Here is a 16,499-nt window from a genome sequence, read left to right as displayed (position 1 = left end):
ACCTTGGGCGAGACTTGCTTTATCACGTCTCCTCCCATCCATCAATCCATCTTATTTCTCCTGCATTTTAAAGTAAATTGCAGGTATTAGTACATTTTCCCTAAATGCTTCAACAAACGTGGAGTTCAACTTTATTTTACAGATTTGTTTTTTATGTAAAATTTTCATGCGAATAAATTCTGGGGAGTTTTCATTCCATGCCTGTGTTGTACCCCCAGAGACTGGTTTAATTGGTCCGCAGTGAGATGCAGACATGAGTATATTTTAAAAGATCCTCATATGAATCTCTGGTGCAGCTGGAGTTGAAAAGCAAAGATAACAGGAGGCAAAGAGTTATCATTTTTATTTCCCCCAAGGAGAATGCGAAGTTCTGGTTGCCTGTCCCCTGTTTACACTTCCAGCCCACTTCCCTTCCCCTGGTACCCTGTGTGGATGCATCACATGTCCACATTCATGCTTCTTTTAGGGTGTACATGTGAACCCACTCATGCTCGTGTTAGCATTACAGGGTCTCTTCATCTATATTTCCAGTGGCAAAATCCATATCTGTTTCAGATCATGTACAAGTCACAGAGATGAACCTGAACAAATCTTAGGATGATCAGGGAGCTTAATGATGACCAGGATTGAGGCAGCGGATGCAGGGATGATGATGCTAGTGAAAGGTGTTCTCAGTGATGTGTGGTGATGACGGTGAGTGAGGTGGTCCTGGCATCACTGCTGAGGATGAGGGCGACGACAGGAGCTGACACTGATGGAGACAGGGTGCTGCAGGCGGGGGGCCGCCAGCGTGGCGTCCATCCCAGGTGACCGCCTCCTGGTGGCGGTCATCACGTGGTGCTGCTGTTCCCTTCCTGTGAGGGCGTGCAAACAGACGCTCGCTCACCACACTGATACCCATCTGGGGAGAATGTTGGTCGGCATATGGCAGGAAGGTGGGTCCCGCCACCTGAGAACCGCACTGCTGCAAAGTGCAGCTCCTTCCCAAATGCCAAGAGGTCACCTGAGAGCCCAGGATGAGGCCCTGACAGAGCAGCGGCCCCGCAGTCGGCTGCCCTGTCTCACTGTGCTTTAAAAAGACACAGCTCCAGCGTTAAGTACAGGCGGACCATTAGCAACATTTATTTAAGTTGACCGGCTCTGAGCCAGCTGGACTTGGGATGCCAGCCATCTCAAGATCGATAGAGATTTTATTTGCTGCCTTCGTGGTTTCCTGTTCCTTTCATGCCTGGTAAGCTTGAGTGAGGACAGAGGGAAAGGGCTTGGGTTCCTCCCTGAGGCAACAGGGGGCAAAAGGGTGCAAAGCCCAGCACTCCCGTCTCACCACAGCACTTAGCTGGCCCCCATCTGCATTGTCCTGGGCTGCTGGGATGAGAATGAAGTTAGGATGCTAAGGTGTGCTACTTTAAATATATAGATATATGTCAAATATATCTCAACATATATATGTATAAGGACTTGATAGAAAAATATCTTAACGTTGTCCAACCCTTTCATTTTACAGATGAGAAAACTAGGGCCAAGTGGGCAACAAATAAAATCCCTGTTGAGAACAACAATAAAAATCCCTTTCACGTATGTAATATTTCTAATGTGGCAAAGACACCTCACACCTGTGATCTGATTGGATCTTTAAACCAGCCCTGTGAGCTGGCAAGGACCTTCCTGCCCATTTGACAGATGGCTCCTGAGTCATTCCCAGATTTTTTCCACTAGCACTTAAGCCTAGGTGGTATATCACAGCCCATAGCATATTTCACACTCATGTTTTCATTAGATCTAAACCAGATCTCTGGACAAAAGACGGAAGGCACTAGTCTAAACCCCATTTTTCAGAAGTGAAAACTGAGGCTCATGGAGATTAAGCATTTTGCCAGGCTTGTACAGTTAGTAAGTGGTAGAGTGACAGCCAGAATCTAGGATCCCAGCATAAGTTTGCTGGGACTGCCATATCAAGTACTACAAAGTAGACTGGATGGCTTAAACAAGAGTAACTTAATCGCCTTGGGTTCTGGAGGCCAGAAATCTGAAATCGGTATTTTGGCAGGGCGGCAGGGGTGCAGTCTTCCTGCAGCCTGGAGGGGAGACTCCTTCCCAGCCCCTGGTGCTGTCTTCCTCGGCTCAGAGCTGCAGCGCTTCAATTGCATTCTTCATCACCTCATTGAATTCTCCTTGTGTCTCCGTGTCTGTATCCAAGTTTACCTCTTCTTACAAGGACACCAGTATTGGATTAGGGCCCACCCTAACCTAATATAACCTCATCTTTACTTGGTTACATCTGCAAAGACCCTGTTTCCAAATTAAGGTCACATTCACAGGATCTAGGAGTCGGTCTTCGTTGTATCTTTTGTGGGGGATACAGTTCAATCCATAAGGGTCCAGTGGTCTGCAATGCTGTTTGCATCCCGTGCTCCATCCCTCCCATTTTCTTCTCCGTGGCTGCTTCTACCAAGGATGAGGCGCTCCCCTCTCCTGCAGTGCAGAAAGTGGGGCTGGCTCGGAGCGCTTTTCACCTTCCGCTCTTCCCAAATAATTACAGGCTACTAGGGTGGAATCTTGAAATAGAGGCAGGCTTTTTGTCTTTTTTATTCTCAGACAGTAAAAATCATTAAGGCTTGCTCTTAATTAGTTTCATTTCGAAGCTTCTAAATATTGATTTAACCTACACTCCTTTGTACTTGCTGCAGTCACTGAATTATGCCTGATATTGATCATGGGATGGAAGCGTTTCCCTCCACCAGGCCCGGGGCCCTAGAAGGCCGTGGTCCCTCAGTGGGTTTGTGGGGCTCAGAAGGCACTGATGGGCTTGGAGTCAAGAAGCCCCTGCCAGGTTGGATAGGGCCTTCCTCTCCCAGAAGGGCTATTCAGCTTAGGCCACGGGCCAGTTTCTTTCTCTTGGGCTGGCCCATGCTTGGGGGAATTTGATCAGCTGGAAACCTCCCATTCCTTTCAGGCCTGAAGAGAGCCAGGCGGGGGGAGCTGGAGGTGCTGTGGGGTCAGGGTTTAGAGTGTGGGCACTGGCAGCCTCCAGACCTTGTTTGACTCCTGGCTTTACCAGCCGGATGTTGTTGGGCAAGGGACCTATCCTCTCACATCTATGAAATGGGGCTAGTAATCCCTTTATCTTGCTATGGTTTTGAGCATTGAGTGTGACCACTCATGTCAGAGGCCAGCCCAAGGCCTGGCTCATAGAGTCCTCAGTCAGTGGCTGCCATTATTAACACTGCTGTCCCTCTGGGACAATACATCTGGATTTGGAAGCACACACTGTCTTTTAGCTGTGGCTCCACTACTTGTTTGCTATATGATCTTGGGCAAGTCGCTTAATATCCTTTCCATTAAAATGGGAGTGATGACATCTATGATCCTGCCAGCCTATTGTGAGACTCACACAGGATCATGGAAGAGGAAGAATTTAAACTGTGAGGTGCATACTGTCATAAGGGGTATTATTGATGGCTACAGGAGGAACTGCGTTCGATGCCCTCTGGGCTGCCCTCTGTCTGCGTACTGTGGCCCTTCTGGCTCCAGCCTGCTGTTCCAGTCTCTTCACACCACTTACACTCTTGGAAACTAAGGGGGACCACCCAGTTCTTGAAGTTCTCTTCGTCATTTTTATCCCAGGACCTTTGTTCCTGGTGTCCCCGGTATGTAAAGAGTGTCTTGCATCATCTGTGCATCTGTTGACCTGTTGATTCAGACAGCACTTCCCTGGGAGGTTTGTTTTTTAAAGAAACAAAAACAACTTTATCAAAGTACATTTCATACTTTCAGATCTACCCATTTTTTGTGCATAGTTGAATGACTTTTGGAAATTCCCTCTGAATTTTTGCCCAGTGTCCCTCATGAGGCAGAAATGTGTTTTCTCCTCTAGACAGTGTCCCTGTTGCCCTTGGTAGGTACTTCCATGACACCTCTTATCATGCTTTAGTAGAGTGGGTTTTTTTTAAATCTGTGATCACACCTGCCCTTCCCATGACCTTGTACCCCTAGCCGCCCATAGTGCCAGCATACAATCGCGACTCTATTAATGCCCATTGGGTAGAGAGTTTCCTTGTGGCCAGGACAGAGGTGCGAGGAGTCTGGAATACTCAACTCGTACCTATCAGCATAATGATAAGAAGCTCATCATATACAGAGTTTTAATTAAGCATTCCTAGCTGGCACTGTTCTTGTTTACAGAATTCTAGGCTCAGCTGTTGGGGGAGTCTTAGAGATAATCCAGCCCAGCAATTCTCCAACATGGAGCCCGTCGGAGGCACCTGGAGGGTTTGCTCAAACACAGGTAACTAGGCCCCACCCTCCGATCCTGGAGGTCTGCGGTGGGCTTGAGAATCTGCACGGCTAACAAGCTTCCAGGTGATGCCAATGGTGCCGGTCCAGGGACCCCAGCTTTAGAACCGCTCTGTAGCCCAGCCCCCCAGTTCACAGGTGAGGGGCCCGAGGTCTGGAGCAGTAGGAGGACCCACCCCAAGGTCGGTCCAGCCCAGGCCACAGACCCAGTCCTGTCCTGCCCCGCGTCCTCTGACCTCTGCTCCCGCCCTAACTGCAGAGAAGGCGGGTGCAGGCACAGGCCACACAGGGCCTCTGACAGGCTCTCCACCGGCCTGACCCCAGTCGGGGAGGGAAGCAGGGACGGGGAGGGCCCTGGGAGGCGGGCAGGGCGGGCCTGGAGGAGGCCACGAGGACAGGCCGTTCTCACTGCAGTTGGTTGTGGGGGGACCCCCCCCCCCCCCCGCGAGGCTGCAGCTGCAGCCATTGGTCTCGAAGGCTTGCCCGAGACAGCTGACAGAGAGGGGAGGCCGTGAGCCCCACCAGGACCAAGGCTCCTTCCGACGCGTGATTTATCTCGGAGCTTCATCTGGCAAACCTGCTGATGAAACGAGTCTCCTTTTCTCTCCGCCTCATCAATTTTCATTCTGATTTCATTTTCTTTTTCCGTTAGAAGAGCTTTGGCCTTTCTCCTTGTTTAACTGGTCTGCTCCCCACTTGCTCTGCGTCCTTCTCCTCAGCCGCCCAGGCCCCGCGCCCTCCCCCCAGGCACCCCTCCCGCCGCACCCCACTGCGCACACCTCGTGTTTCTCTCCCCCTTGGTCCTGGGCACACGAGTCACAGAGTTGCCCTCGAGGGGCTCACAGTCTGATGGAGGAGCTGAGCACCGTATTGGGTGTGGGTTCCTCGATGAGAAAAAGAGCAAGGGATTAATTAGCTGGGGGTGGGGGTGGTAATGGAAGACTTCAGAGGAAATGTGACCTGAGACCTCAGAGAATTCCCAGGGTCCACGAGCGCTGACAGGGACTTCTGGGCAAGGCCCCTGCATGTGCAAAAGCAGGGGGGGCAGGAAAGAGCATTGCTTGCCTCCCTGGAGCCTCCCCCTCTTTCCGCCTGCACCTAGCTCCCAGGGATCCACTGTGTCTTAAGTGCAGCTGAAACGCTGCCCAGCACCCTGGCTGATTCTAGGAAGGGCGGGGGAATTATAGGGAGGGAGCCGGGGAGGCTGAAGGTCAGCGCTTGGTCTTCACTGCCCCTTTGGCTGGTGGCCAGTGCAGAATGCGGGCTGCAGTCACACTGGGGCTTTTAGAGCGCCTCTAGGAAGGGCCCTCTCGACCCTTCCAAGGGGCACCTGGGCAAATGGAGGAACTGCTCACCTAAGCCAAGGAGAGTGAGCTGTTTATTGGGTGAGAGTGTCAGACATTGGTGATCTATAAGTGGACTGAGTTCTAGAGCCTTCTAGAGTCCTGAAGACTAGAAACAGAACCCTGATAGGAAGCCGCAGGGAGTGCTTAGAGAGAGATGGAGAGGGCAGCTCCATCAGGAAGGAGTGTCAGCCTGAGATGGAAGAGCTCCTGGGAAGGGCCGCCTGGTCTAGGGGCACACAGCCTGGGGCAAGCCGTCTGGGGTGGGCCTGGTGTGTGGGTGGCCTGGAAGCTGGAGACTGAGCCCCAGACAAACCCAGGGAAATGAAAGTGGAAGAGGGCTCCCCTGGATGCCAGGCGCTTGGCAGGCATCACCTCTTTCAGATTTCCCCCATGAGGGAGGTCTCTCCCCAGTTACAGAGGAGCAGCCTGAGTAAGGATGCTCGAGGTCACCGGGATTCAGGTGCAGACTGACTCCAAAGCCCTTCTGAACAGCTGACCTAACCTAAGGTCCCCAAGAGTCCAAGGCCAGTCCAGAGATCTGGAGATGTAGATATTTCTTTCTGGAAATAAATCCCTTCCCTCCCAAGTCAGGAAAAGGTTTTTACTGGGACAGTGACTCCTCTCTGCAAAGTGGAAGAGAGGGCAAAGGTGGACAGGAGAACCTCATCCTTTCCCCCAAGAGATGTCCCCAGTTTTTATCCCTGGTCTCCTCCAGTCTCCCCAGCATCTTCTACTCTTGGAAGTCAGCTTCTGGCACTAGAATCATGGAAGCAGAAAGGGCTGGTGTGTGAGGCACAGCCAGGTTCCCACTCAGGCCGGTCCACATCCGAGCTGTGGGGCCTGGGTCTGATCCCTGGGCTCCACTGAGCTGAGGTTTCTCTTCTAAAAAGTACCCCCTTACAGGGATGTGGGAAGGATGGGAAGAGGTATCTAAAGGGCCAGCAAATAGAAATCCAGCATGTACGAATCACTCAGGGATGTCGTATCTTCCCTCTGACACTGATTTATATCATCCTTCTTGTAGCGTCAATGAGAGTTGAAGGGACTCACCTCGGTCAGAGAGGCTCTGCAGACTCATCATTTCCAAGCTTCTATAGCTGCAACTCAAAGGCAAAAATGCATGATTTTGCATCATATCTGTTTGTGCGCAAGTGTGTGTGTATAAAACAGAAAGAAAAACATTTCTCAAAACATTGCTTAGTCTAGCTACATACCATGCACTCTATTGTCTATTTCATTTTTTAATGCACATTGTTATCTACTTTAAACTGTTTTCATGACCCACTAGTGGGTTGAAGTTCATAGTTCATGGTTGTGAACACCTCCCACCCTCTACACTGCCCTAAGTTCTGAGAAGACAAAAGTCAGTACCAAACCATCCTTTCCTGCAGGAGCTTACATCCTGGTTGAGAAAGCAGGCTGACTGAATGGCAGTAAGACAGATGCTGTTACAGTGGAGGTTTGTTCCAGGTTCCAAGGGCTGTAGTGGGCGTGACCACCTTTCTCAGGGGGACTCTGGGCACATGTCACAAGAAGGTGGCATTTGGGATGGGTTTTTATGACTGGAGAGCAGTTTGACAGTTGAAGTTGGGGAGAGGTTTTGCTGGTTGAGTGGGAGGCCTGGGGAAGGGAAGGAAATAGCAGGTCTAGTTTGGGGGAAGCGTGAGGTGTTTGGGAACAAGAGGGTCACTCAGGGCTGAGAAGGAGACACCGAAAGAGGCTATTGTAAGAGTCAAGACGACCGATGAGAAGGGATCGTAAGCATGAGCACTGTGGCGGGCGTGTGTGAGGCGGGAGAGGGGTGGGTCAAGGTGGCGGAGAGTTCCAGTCTTGGAGACTGGTGGGTGCTGGTGCCGCCTGAGCAGGTTTGGTGGGAGATGTCGGGCTTGGGGCACGTTGAGTGCGAGGAGCCTCTGAATGGGCAGGTGGAGGGGTCCGGGGCAGTTAGAGGAGTCTGGTCTGGGTCTCTCCTTTCTGGCCACTCCCCTGCTTGTCCTTTTGCCTGGAGCCGCAGACTGTCATCAGAATATCTACAGCTCTGGTAGCAGAAAGGGGCCAGCAGTGCTACCCCAGGAGGAGGCCAAGACTCAGCAGGGCTTTGGGGAAAGGCTGCCAGGGGTGTGTGAGGCCAGGAGGTCATTCTGCCTTTGCCTCGAGGCAACATAGTACTCACGGGTTCATGTCATAGGGTTCCAACCAGAGAGGGGACCCTAAGATGTAGAACTGTAGATCAAGAAAGAGAAATAGGGCTTCCCTGGTGGTCCAGTGGTTAAGACTGTACTTCCACTGCAGGGGACACAGGTTCAATCCCTGGTTGTGGAACTAAGATCCCACATGTCATGCAGCATGGCCAAATTAAATAAATAATAAAAATTTTAAAAAAAAGAGAGAGAGAAATAGAGGAATCAGTCTCCCTTCTTGGAGATCACTGATTAAGAATGAGACCGTGAGAAGCTATAGTCACTGTGAAGCAGGAAGATGAATTAAGTGAATTTCAAGTCTGAGGTTCTGGAATTCCCTAGAACCAGAGTCAACTATTTCCAGAGCCATGGTTTCGACTTGTGATGGGAAAGGATGGGAAATTCTGTGCTTAAAAGATGAAACTGACTGATGGTGACAAAGCCAGGCGGGACGATGGCTACTCCAGGTGGGAGCTGGACAGTGACTGGGAAGCGTCACACGGGAACCTCAGGAGGGCTGGAAGTATCTGTTTCTTGTTCAGGGGGTGGTTATATTGGTATCTACTAATGTAGAAATTCACCAGGCTGCACACTTGGGATTTGTGCCATTTATGTACTCTCTTATTATACCTGAATAAGAGAAAGGAAAAGTTTACTACAAAAGGTTAGAATTGAGAAGTAGGAGCTAAGATGGGAGGAGAGGCAACGGGAAAGGGGCCATGAGGACCACACACAGGCACGTCCTAGACGTTGATCCGGGCTCCTCACAGCAGCTCTGTGAGAAGGTCTCATCCTCACTTCCCTGCCCGGGTCACTGACTTTGCCCAAGGTCGCACAGTGAGCGGCAGAGCCAAACTCAAAGCTCTGATTGCGGAGACTGGCTTCCTTCTGCTTCACCACTCCTCCTTTGCATAAGTTATTTATGGAATTCAGACTCTGGAAGACCAGATAAATGCTGAGGTCTCCTGCAGCCCTGAGGTCCTGGTTGTCTGTGATTAAATGGGAGGCGGGAGTGAGGGCTGTGCTCCCCTCCCAGGAGGAGCTCTCAGGGGCCAGGTGTACAGATGGAGTGCTGTCCCCGCCCCCGCCCCTCACGTCCCCCTACCCAGCACTTATCTGCCAGTGAGGAGGCTGGAGTTTATCAACGCTACACTCAATTATGCTGCCCATCTGTCTCCGCAGCCCAGGGGGCCCTGGCACTGAAGCTGCAGTGAAGGCCAGGCCATCGATCACTGCCTGCTGCTCCTCCCTTCTGAGGGCTCCCAGCCCAGAGGGACTGGGCTACGAGGAGGGGCGGGGGGACAGAGCCGCTCTGCACCCACGGCCATCTGGAGGAGTGGCGCTGTCTGCTGGGAGGAGCCACTGGCCCCGCTGCGCCAGAGAAATGGGAGAAGGGCCGCTCTGCCTCTGATGCCAGCTTCTCCAGAATTCTTCATTTGGTGCTTTGCCTAGGATTGGGGTTCAGTGGGAAGTGTGTGGAGTCCATTCCATACTTTCTGCTAGGTCCAGAGCAGCTGCCCAGAAGAGGGGGTCCATCAGGGCTCGCAGAGCCAGCTTTTCCAGGAGAAGCTTTGCTCCTTTCTTCTCTTGGGTTAGACCACCCTGCATCCCCCTTACTGAAGGCCAAGGCTGCAGCGGTCTGCTCACGGCAGCCCCCAGCCCCCAGTCCAGAGGCAGACTGAGGTCTGTGCCACCTCACAGAGGAGCAGGGTCTTCTCTGTGTGTCCCCACAGGAGTCCCTGTAGCCAGGAATCAAGGCATGGTGCCCGAGGGCCCCCTCAGGTTGCCATCGGGGAGGAGGGGCAGAGGGTGAGGTCGTCCCTGAGGGGGCTGGCCTCTGGGGCAGGCTTGCTGGGCCACCAGCCCTGCATTCTGCTCCTGTCCGGCCAGCATCGGTTTGCCAGGCAGTGAACCTTGGCTGGGCTGGGGAGGCAGGTTATGGAGTCAGAGACCTGGGTTTGAATTCTGACCCCACCATGTCAGAAGCTATGTAACCTCCGACATGTCACTTAACCTCTTGGTGCCTCAGTTGCTTCTGCTGCAAAGTGAGACTAAATAATCTCTTCCTTCTCTGCCTGCACACAGGATCGATAGAAGAATTACATACTTCACTCTTTGTATCCACTCACCAGTACCCTTGCACACTCAGTCCTGCACTTGGCACCATGGGGACACAAAAACATGCATGACACGGCCCCTGCCGCCAAGAGCTTGCAGTCCAGTTGGGGAAAGCATACATGTGATAATCTGAACTCTTGCTCACCCAGGGAGATTATAGATAAAAGACAATTAGCTTTCTCTGCAGCTCCCAGCAGAAACTGCTAATCAACTGCATGAGTGGGCCATGTGCAAGACAGCCTTAAGCAGTGATGGCAAGTGAGTGGGCAGCTCTGAGTTCTATCCTGGAAGGGGCTGCGAGCTCAGCAGTGATGGGGAGGACTTGTCTAGGCCTTTGCCAAGCATCGGGGCCAGAGGTGCATGTGAACGTGAGGCATCCAGCCACTGCCCCTCTCTAGATGCTGGCTCACCCCCCAGCCCAGCCACAGGGGCAAGGAGGTGGGTGAGCCTGGGGTGGAGGGAAAGGCACGTCTCTGAACATTTTAAATGAGTTTTAAGTGGCTTCTCGATGCCCTTCACACAGTTGTGCATCCCAGAACAGAGGTGCCAGGACAGAGGCACTGGAGGAGGAGCCTGGGGCTTGGGCAAGGCTTGGGGCCCTCCCCACCCACTGTGGCCTTCTCTTCCCTCACGAGCGTCTCGGGCTCTCCTCATCATTTTGCATTTTTGGTCCTGCCAGAGTGGCACTCTTAAAGGTGTGGCATTTGGCTCTGCCCCCAGGTCCCCACCCCACCTGGGGATGACACTGGGCCTACAGTGGGCAAGCTTCATAGGGGCTGGTTAAGTCCTAGGATCCAACTTCTATCCCCTCGAAGAAGTCCTGGAGCTGGGGTGCCTCCCCATCCTGGGGGATGCAGAGAACTAAGACTAAGCCCTCTCTCTGTGCACCGCACGCAGCTCCTCCAATCCTAACAACGAGCTCCTTCTACACTAAGGAGCAGATGCTCAGGAAAGTCAACAGCTTTTCCCAAAGTGCTCTGGTAGGAAGTGATAAGTAATAGTAAAATCTGTGTGATGGTAGGTAGTGTTCTCTCAAGTCAGGCCTGGGCAAGAAGCAGAGGCCTCTTGTGTGCCCGTGAGGCAGGACTGCAGTCCTAGCCCCACGACAGGGACAGCCCTGCTTCCTCTGCACCCACACAGCACACTGCAGAGTCCTCACCCCTCCTCCTGACCTCCGCTCACCGGCCTGCATGGCTGAGTTCCCTGGCTCCCCTCTGCACGTGGATGTAGGTGTGCATGCTTTTGTACACATGTGTTTGTTTGCCCTGAGCTTTATGTGTCAGTGTACACACACACCCCACGCAAAACCTCTGTGCATTTTAAGTCATGTTGTTTTTCCCACCTTCAGAAATAGCTGCAGAGGAAGGTGGGAAGTAGTCAAATGTAAACAGGCATGCCGCTCCCCTGCTCAGAGGAGGCCTCCAACTGCTCCCCTCCCAGCCCCAGCATCCTGGAAGTGGGAGAAGGCAGGCAAAGAGCCCCTCTGGCCAACTGAGAGGCACCTGCCTGCAAGGTGATGGGAGACACAGGTCCAGTTTCCCATAGCTCCCTGGCAAGTAGTCATCTCCTCGGGGGACAGAAATAGTCACCCAGCCTGCTGCTGCAGCGGCCAGGGCAGCTCAGGGTGCCCAGGATTGGGTCGGGCAGATGTGGGGCAGAGGACAGTGTAAAGGGCACACCCTCTGAATTCCTGGCTCTTGCCACTTGCCAACTGTGTGGCTGGAGCCAAACTCTTCAACCATCTCTGAACCTCAGTTTCTTCATCTGGAAACTGGAAGTATTAATGCATGTCTTATCGACTCTTTATGATGGTTAAGTGAAATAAGACATGCACAGTCTTGGGTCCTGGCAAATTGCAGGTGTTTAGTAATCGCGTGCTCCCCTGACACCTACAGCTGGAAAACTACCAAGTCAGACCTCCACTCAGAAGTCAGATGAGGCTTGGAGGTAGCCTCTAGCTCCCCATCTTGGTTCTAGGCCAAGGCTGGACTTGCATTAAGGGTGATGCAGCTGGGCCCTGGGTTCCAGAGAATCTAGACCGGATTGTCCATGCCTGGGAAGAAAGAACACCAGTGGCTGGGATTCTAGATGGGGGTAGGGGTAAGGACCCAGCCTCCTGGGGGAAGGAGCCCTGGGACCACAGAGATTGATTTATATGATAAACCCTCCCTGGGCCCCTGCCCTGGGCTGTAAGCATGATGATGAGTGAGAAGGTGCCCAGCTGGAGAGACATTTCCACATGGTGTGATCAGGGCTGTGACGGAAGAAAGCAGAGGGCACTGTGAGAGCAGGAGCCAGGCCCTTAGCCTTCCAGGGGTGGAGAGGGTGAGAAGCAGCTTTCTGTAGGAGCTGACTGGCCTTAAGTTGAGTTTTGAAGAACAAGTGGAAGTTGTCTGGGAGACAGTGAGGAGGAGACAGGGGTGAATGTCAAGGGTAACTCTGGCCTGGAATATTGGCTGCAGTCAGTATGGTGGCCAAATCTAGGAGAATGGGCAGAGGCCAGATCACGTAAGATCTTACCTGCAGGCCTGAAGAGCTCAGGCCCAGGCTTAAACCCACCTCCTCCTCCTAGCAGCTTGGCCAGGCTGCTGGAGAAGGGAAAGCCCCTACCTCCAGGTAGGGAAGTTGGCAAAAAACAAAGCTGACCTCCATCCCAGGACAGCCTAAGCAGACCCTAAAGACCACCCTACCGCCCCAGCCAGCCTGGGTATAGGGTCGGGGCCCACTGCCTTTCAACTTTCAAAGTTTTAGGAGCTTACCCTGGAATTGCAAAGCCACCTTTGGTTCTGCCACCCTCTACCCACACTGTTCAAAGAGATGTCTGAAAACTATCACTTTATTTCCCATTTACTCAGTGAGCCGAGGAGGAAGTGAGGAGAGAAGTGAGGCAGGCTGGAGAATCTACTTCATGTCTCTCTGGGCTCAGAGGACTCTGAAGATGACAGCAATTCCAGCCACCCCCTCTCCTCCACACACACACACCCCTTCTCCGAGTTATCCGGGAAGCTTCCAAGGCTCAGAAGACTTCCCAGAAGACTCCGTCACTCCCCCAGCAGATGGGAGAAAAGGACAACAAAGCCGAAGAGCTGGAGGATGGACCTCAGGAGCCCTGGCTCATCTTGTCCTTCAGCTTCTTGAGTCTAACGAGGGAGACACAGGAGGAGCGGGTAGATTCTGATCCTTTGAACCCTCCTTAACTCTGCATCCTCTTCTTCCAGGTTACCCTGATGGGGCATGGTGATGAGTGAGCAGACCCGGTGCCTGTAGACCAGGATGGAGCGCTGTTCCCAGGAGGGCAGGACATGGTGTCCTCCCGTCCCCGCATAGCATGACTGCCCTGGGGGGGTGGTTCCCTGGGTCCTGGCCGAGCTGCTGACCCTCAGCCTGCAAACCGCCAAGAGCACCAGGACTCCAGACTCTCCTTGTGAATGGTCCCCTGCCCTGCAGCTCCACCATGAGGCTCCTCGTGGCCCCGCTTTTGCTAGCGTGGGTGGCAGGTGCCACTGCCACTGTGCCCGTGGTACCTTGGCACGTGCCCTGCCCCCCTGGGTGTGCCTGCCAGATCCGGCCCTGGTATACCCCTCGATCGTCCTACCGCGAGGCCACCACCGTGGACTGCAATGACCTATTCCTGACGGCTGTGCCCCCAGCGCTGCCCGCAGGCACGCAGACCCTGCTTCTGCAGAGCAACAGCATCGTCCGCGTGGACCAGAGTGAACTGGGCTACCTGGCCAATCTCACAGAGCTGGACCTGTCCCAGAACAGCTTCTCAGACCCCCGAGACTGTGATCTCCGTGCCCTGCCCCAGCTGCTGAGCCTGCACCTGGAGGAGAACCGGCTGACCCGGCTGGAGGACCACAGCTTCGCGGGGCTGGCCAGCCTGCAGGAACTCTATCTCAACCACAACCAGCTCTACCGCATCGCCCCCAGGGCCTTCGCGGGGCTCAGCAACCTCTTGCGGCTCCACCTCAACTCCAACCTGCTTCGGGCCGTTGACAACCGCTGGTTCGAGATGCTGCCCAGCCTGGAGATCCTCATGATTGGCGGCAACAAGGTGGACGCCATCTTGGACATGAACTTCCGGCCCCTGGCCAACCTGCGCAGCCTGGTGCTCGCGGGCATGAGCCTGCGGGAGATCTCTGACTATGCCCTGGAGGGACTGCAGAGCCTCGAGAGCCTCTCCTTCTACGACAACCGGCTGGCCCGTGTGCCCCGGCGGGCGCTGGAGCAGGTGCCGGGGCTCAAGTTCCTAGACCTGAACAAGAACCCACTCCAGCGAGTGGGGCCCGGGGACTTTGCCAACATGTTGCACCTCAAGGAGCTGGGGCTGAACAACATGGAGGAGCTGGTCTCCATTGACAAATTTGCCCTGGTCAACCTCCCCGAGCTGACCAAGCTGGACATCACCAACAACCCTCGGCTCTCGTTCATCCACCCCCGAGCCTTCCACCACCTGCCCCAGATGGAGACCCTCATGCTCAACAACAATGCTCTCAGTGCCTTGCACCAGCAGACCGTGGAGTCCCTGCCCAACCTGCAGGAGGTGGGTCTCCATGGCAACCCCATCCGCTGTGACTGTGTCATCCGCTGGGCTAATGCCACCAGCACCCGCATCCGCTTCATCGAGCCCCAGTCCACGCTTTGTGCTGAGCCCCCGGACCTTCAGCGCCTCCCAGTGCGGGAGGTGGCCTTCCGGGAGATGACGGACCACTGCCTGCCCCTCATCTCCCCCCGCAGCTTCCCCCGCCGCCTCCAGGTGGCCAGCGGAGCCAGCCTGGTGCTGCACTGCCGGGCGCTGGCAGAGCCCGAGCCCGAGATCTACTGGGTGACGCCCGCTGGAGTCAGGCTGACGGCCGCCTGGGCGGGCCACAAGTACCGCGTGTACCCCGAGGGGACGCTGGAGCTGCGGAGGGTGACAGCGCAAGAAGCAGGGCTGTACACCTGTGTGGCCCAGAACCTGGTCGGGGCCGACACGAAGACGGTTAGTGTGGTTGTCGGCCGGGCCCCCCCGCAACACGGCAGAGACAAGGGCTGGGGGCTGGAGCTCCGGGTTCAGGAGACCCACCCCTACCACATCCTGCTGTCTTGGGTCTCCCCGCCCAACACAGTCTCCACCAACCTCACCTGGGCCAGCGCCTCCACCCTCCAGGGCCATGGGGCCACCACGCTGGCCCGCCTGCCACGGGGCACCCACAGCTACAACATCACACGCCTCCTTCAGGCCACGGAGTACTGGGCCTGCCTGCAGGTGGCCTTCGCGGATGCCCACACCCAGTTGGCCTGTGTCTGGGCCAGGACTACAGAGGCTGCTTCTTGCCGCAGAGGCCTAGGGGACCAGCCCGGGCTCATAGCCATCCTGGCTCTCGCCGTCCTCCTGCTGGCCGCCGGGCTGGCAGCCCACCTTGGTGCCGGGCAGCCCAGGCAGGGCGTGGGTGGGCGGCCTCTGCTCCCAGTCTGGGCTTTCTGGGGCTGGAGCACCCCTTCCGCCCGGGTGGTGTCGGCACCCCTCGTCCTCCACTGGGATCCAGGGAGGAAGTGGCCCAGGTCCTCCGAAGGGGGGACTCTGTCCCCGCCATCGTCACAGAGTTCCTGAAGCTCAGCCTGTTCTCAGCAGTAGAGAAATAACTTGGACTACTTTTTACCAAGAGGGAGGCGATCTGGGCCAGATGCCCTGCCAGGAAATTGATCTGGACCCACATGCTTGAGGCCTGGCAGCTGGACTGAGACAGCCAGCTTCAAGCCCCAGGGGGTGCCTCTGCAGCCTCCAGGAACCGCCTCACCTTCGGGGGGCGCCTCGGCTGCCATTCTGAAGAGCGGCTCCAAGGAGCAGGAAGGACTCTGGCTCGAGCCGCCTACCTCCCCAGTTGTCTTTCTGCCCGGAGAGTCCTGGGCCTCTGCCTGGATGTCCCCTGCCTGCGTCCCCAGGCCCCCAGCCCAAAAGAGGCACTCCCTCCTCTTCGCTGTCTCTGTACAGTCTCAGTTGCTTGCTCTTTCCGCCCCTGGGCAACAGCTGAAGACCTCTCCTCCCGACCTGGGGGGGAGCTGCTCCCCACGTGGGCCGCCCCCCAGCCCTCGCTGGATTGGAAGGACGCATGGAAGAGGGACGCCCAGGAACAGCTCTGCCCAGCAGCCAGCTCACTCTGACGGTGACTTTCTGTAGGCAATTTTGTACCTTCGTGGAGAAACGTGTCGCTTCCCCTCAATTCAGTTTTGCTCCTGTTTTGTAAAAAATAAAAATAAATAAGAAACACAATAATCAGGGGAGGGGAATGGAACAAAAGAGAAGCGACCATTCGAATACTGAGTGTAACTACAGAGCTCTCAGTTCGGAATCCCTTCGGAGCCTGAGGGTGACAGGGGGCTGGGGAGGATGAGGGAGTTGGGGTGGGGCTTGGAGCTAGAAGCCCGGTTTGCCCGGCAGGTTTGGAGCCTGACCTGCAGGCGCCTCTGGACCGCTCCCCAGAGAGCCCTGTAACGGAGCAGGAGATCTGGGGACGGGGGACAGTGTGCAGGAGAGGCTGACAGGACAGGAAAGAAGAGGGGACACGGAGCGAGAGAGAGA

At 54.9% G+C, this 16,499-nt stretch overlaps 1 protein-coding gene across 2 annotated transcripts in view; it reads left to right on the top strand.

Moving 5' to 3' along the window:
- Window positions 1-16,145, top strand: part of LRRN2 (leucine rich repeat neuronal 2) — a 63,699-nt gene extending 47,554 nt beyond the window's left edge. For both annotated transcript variants that reach the window (XM_061159897.1, XM_061159898.1), the window contains exon 2: window positions 13,156-16,145. In XM_061159897.1, the coding sequence (XP_061015880.1) occupies window positions 13,392-15,530 (2,139 nt within the window). In that variant the 5' untranslated portion in view covers window positions 13,156-13,391 and the 3' untranslated portion in view covers window positions 15,531-16,145. The remainder of the gene's footprint in view (window positions 1-13,155) is intronic.
- The last annotated feature ends 354 nt before the right edge of the window (window positions 16,146-16,499 follow it).

Source organism: Dama dama, chromosome 14 (assembly GCF_033118175.1).
Source record: "Dama dama isolate Ldn47 chromosome 14, ASM3311817v1, whole genome shotgun sequence".
In the NCBI taxonomy this organism is placed as follows: Eukaryota; Metazoa; Chordata; class Mammalia; order Artiodactyla; family Cervidae; genus Dama; species Dama dama.
The sequence above is the reverse complement of the archived record's forward strand: the minus strand, read 5'-3'. Positions and strand labels throughout refer to the sequence as shown.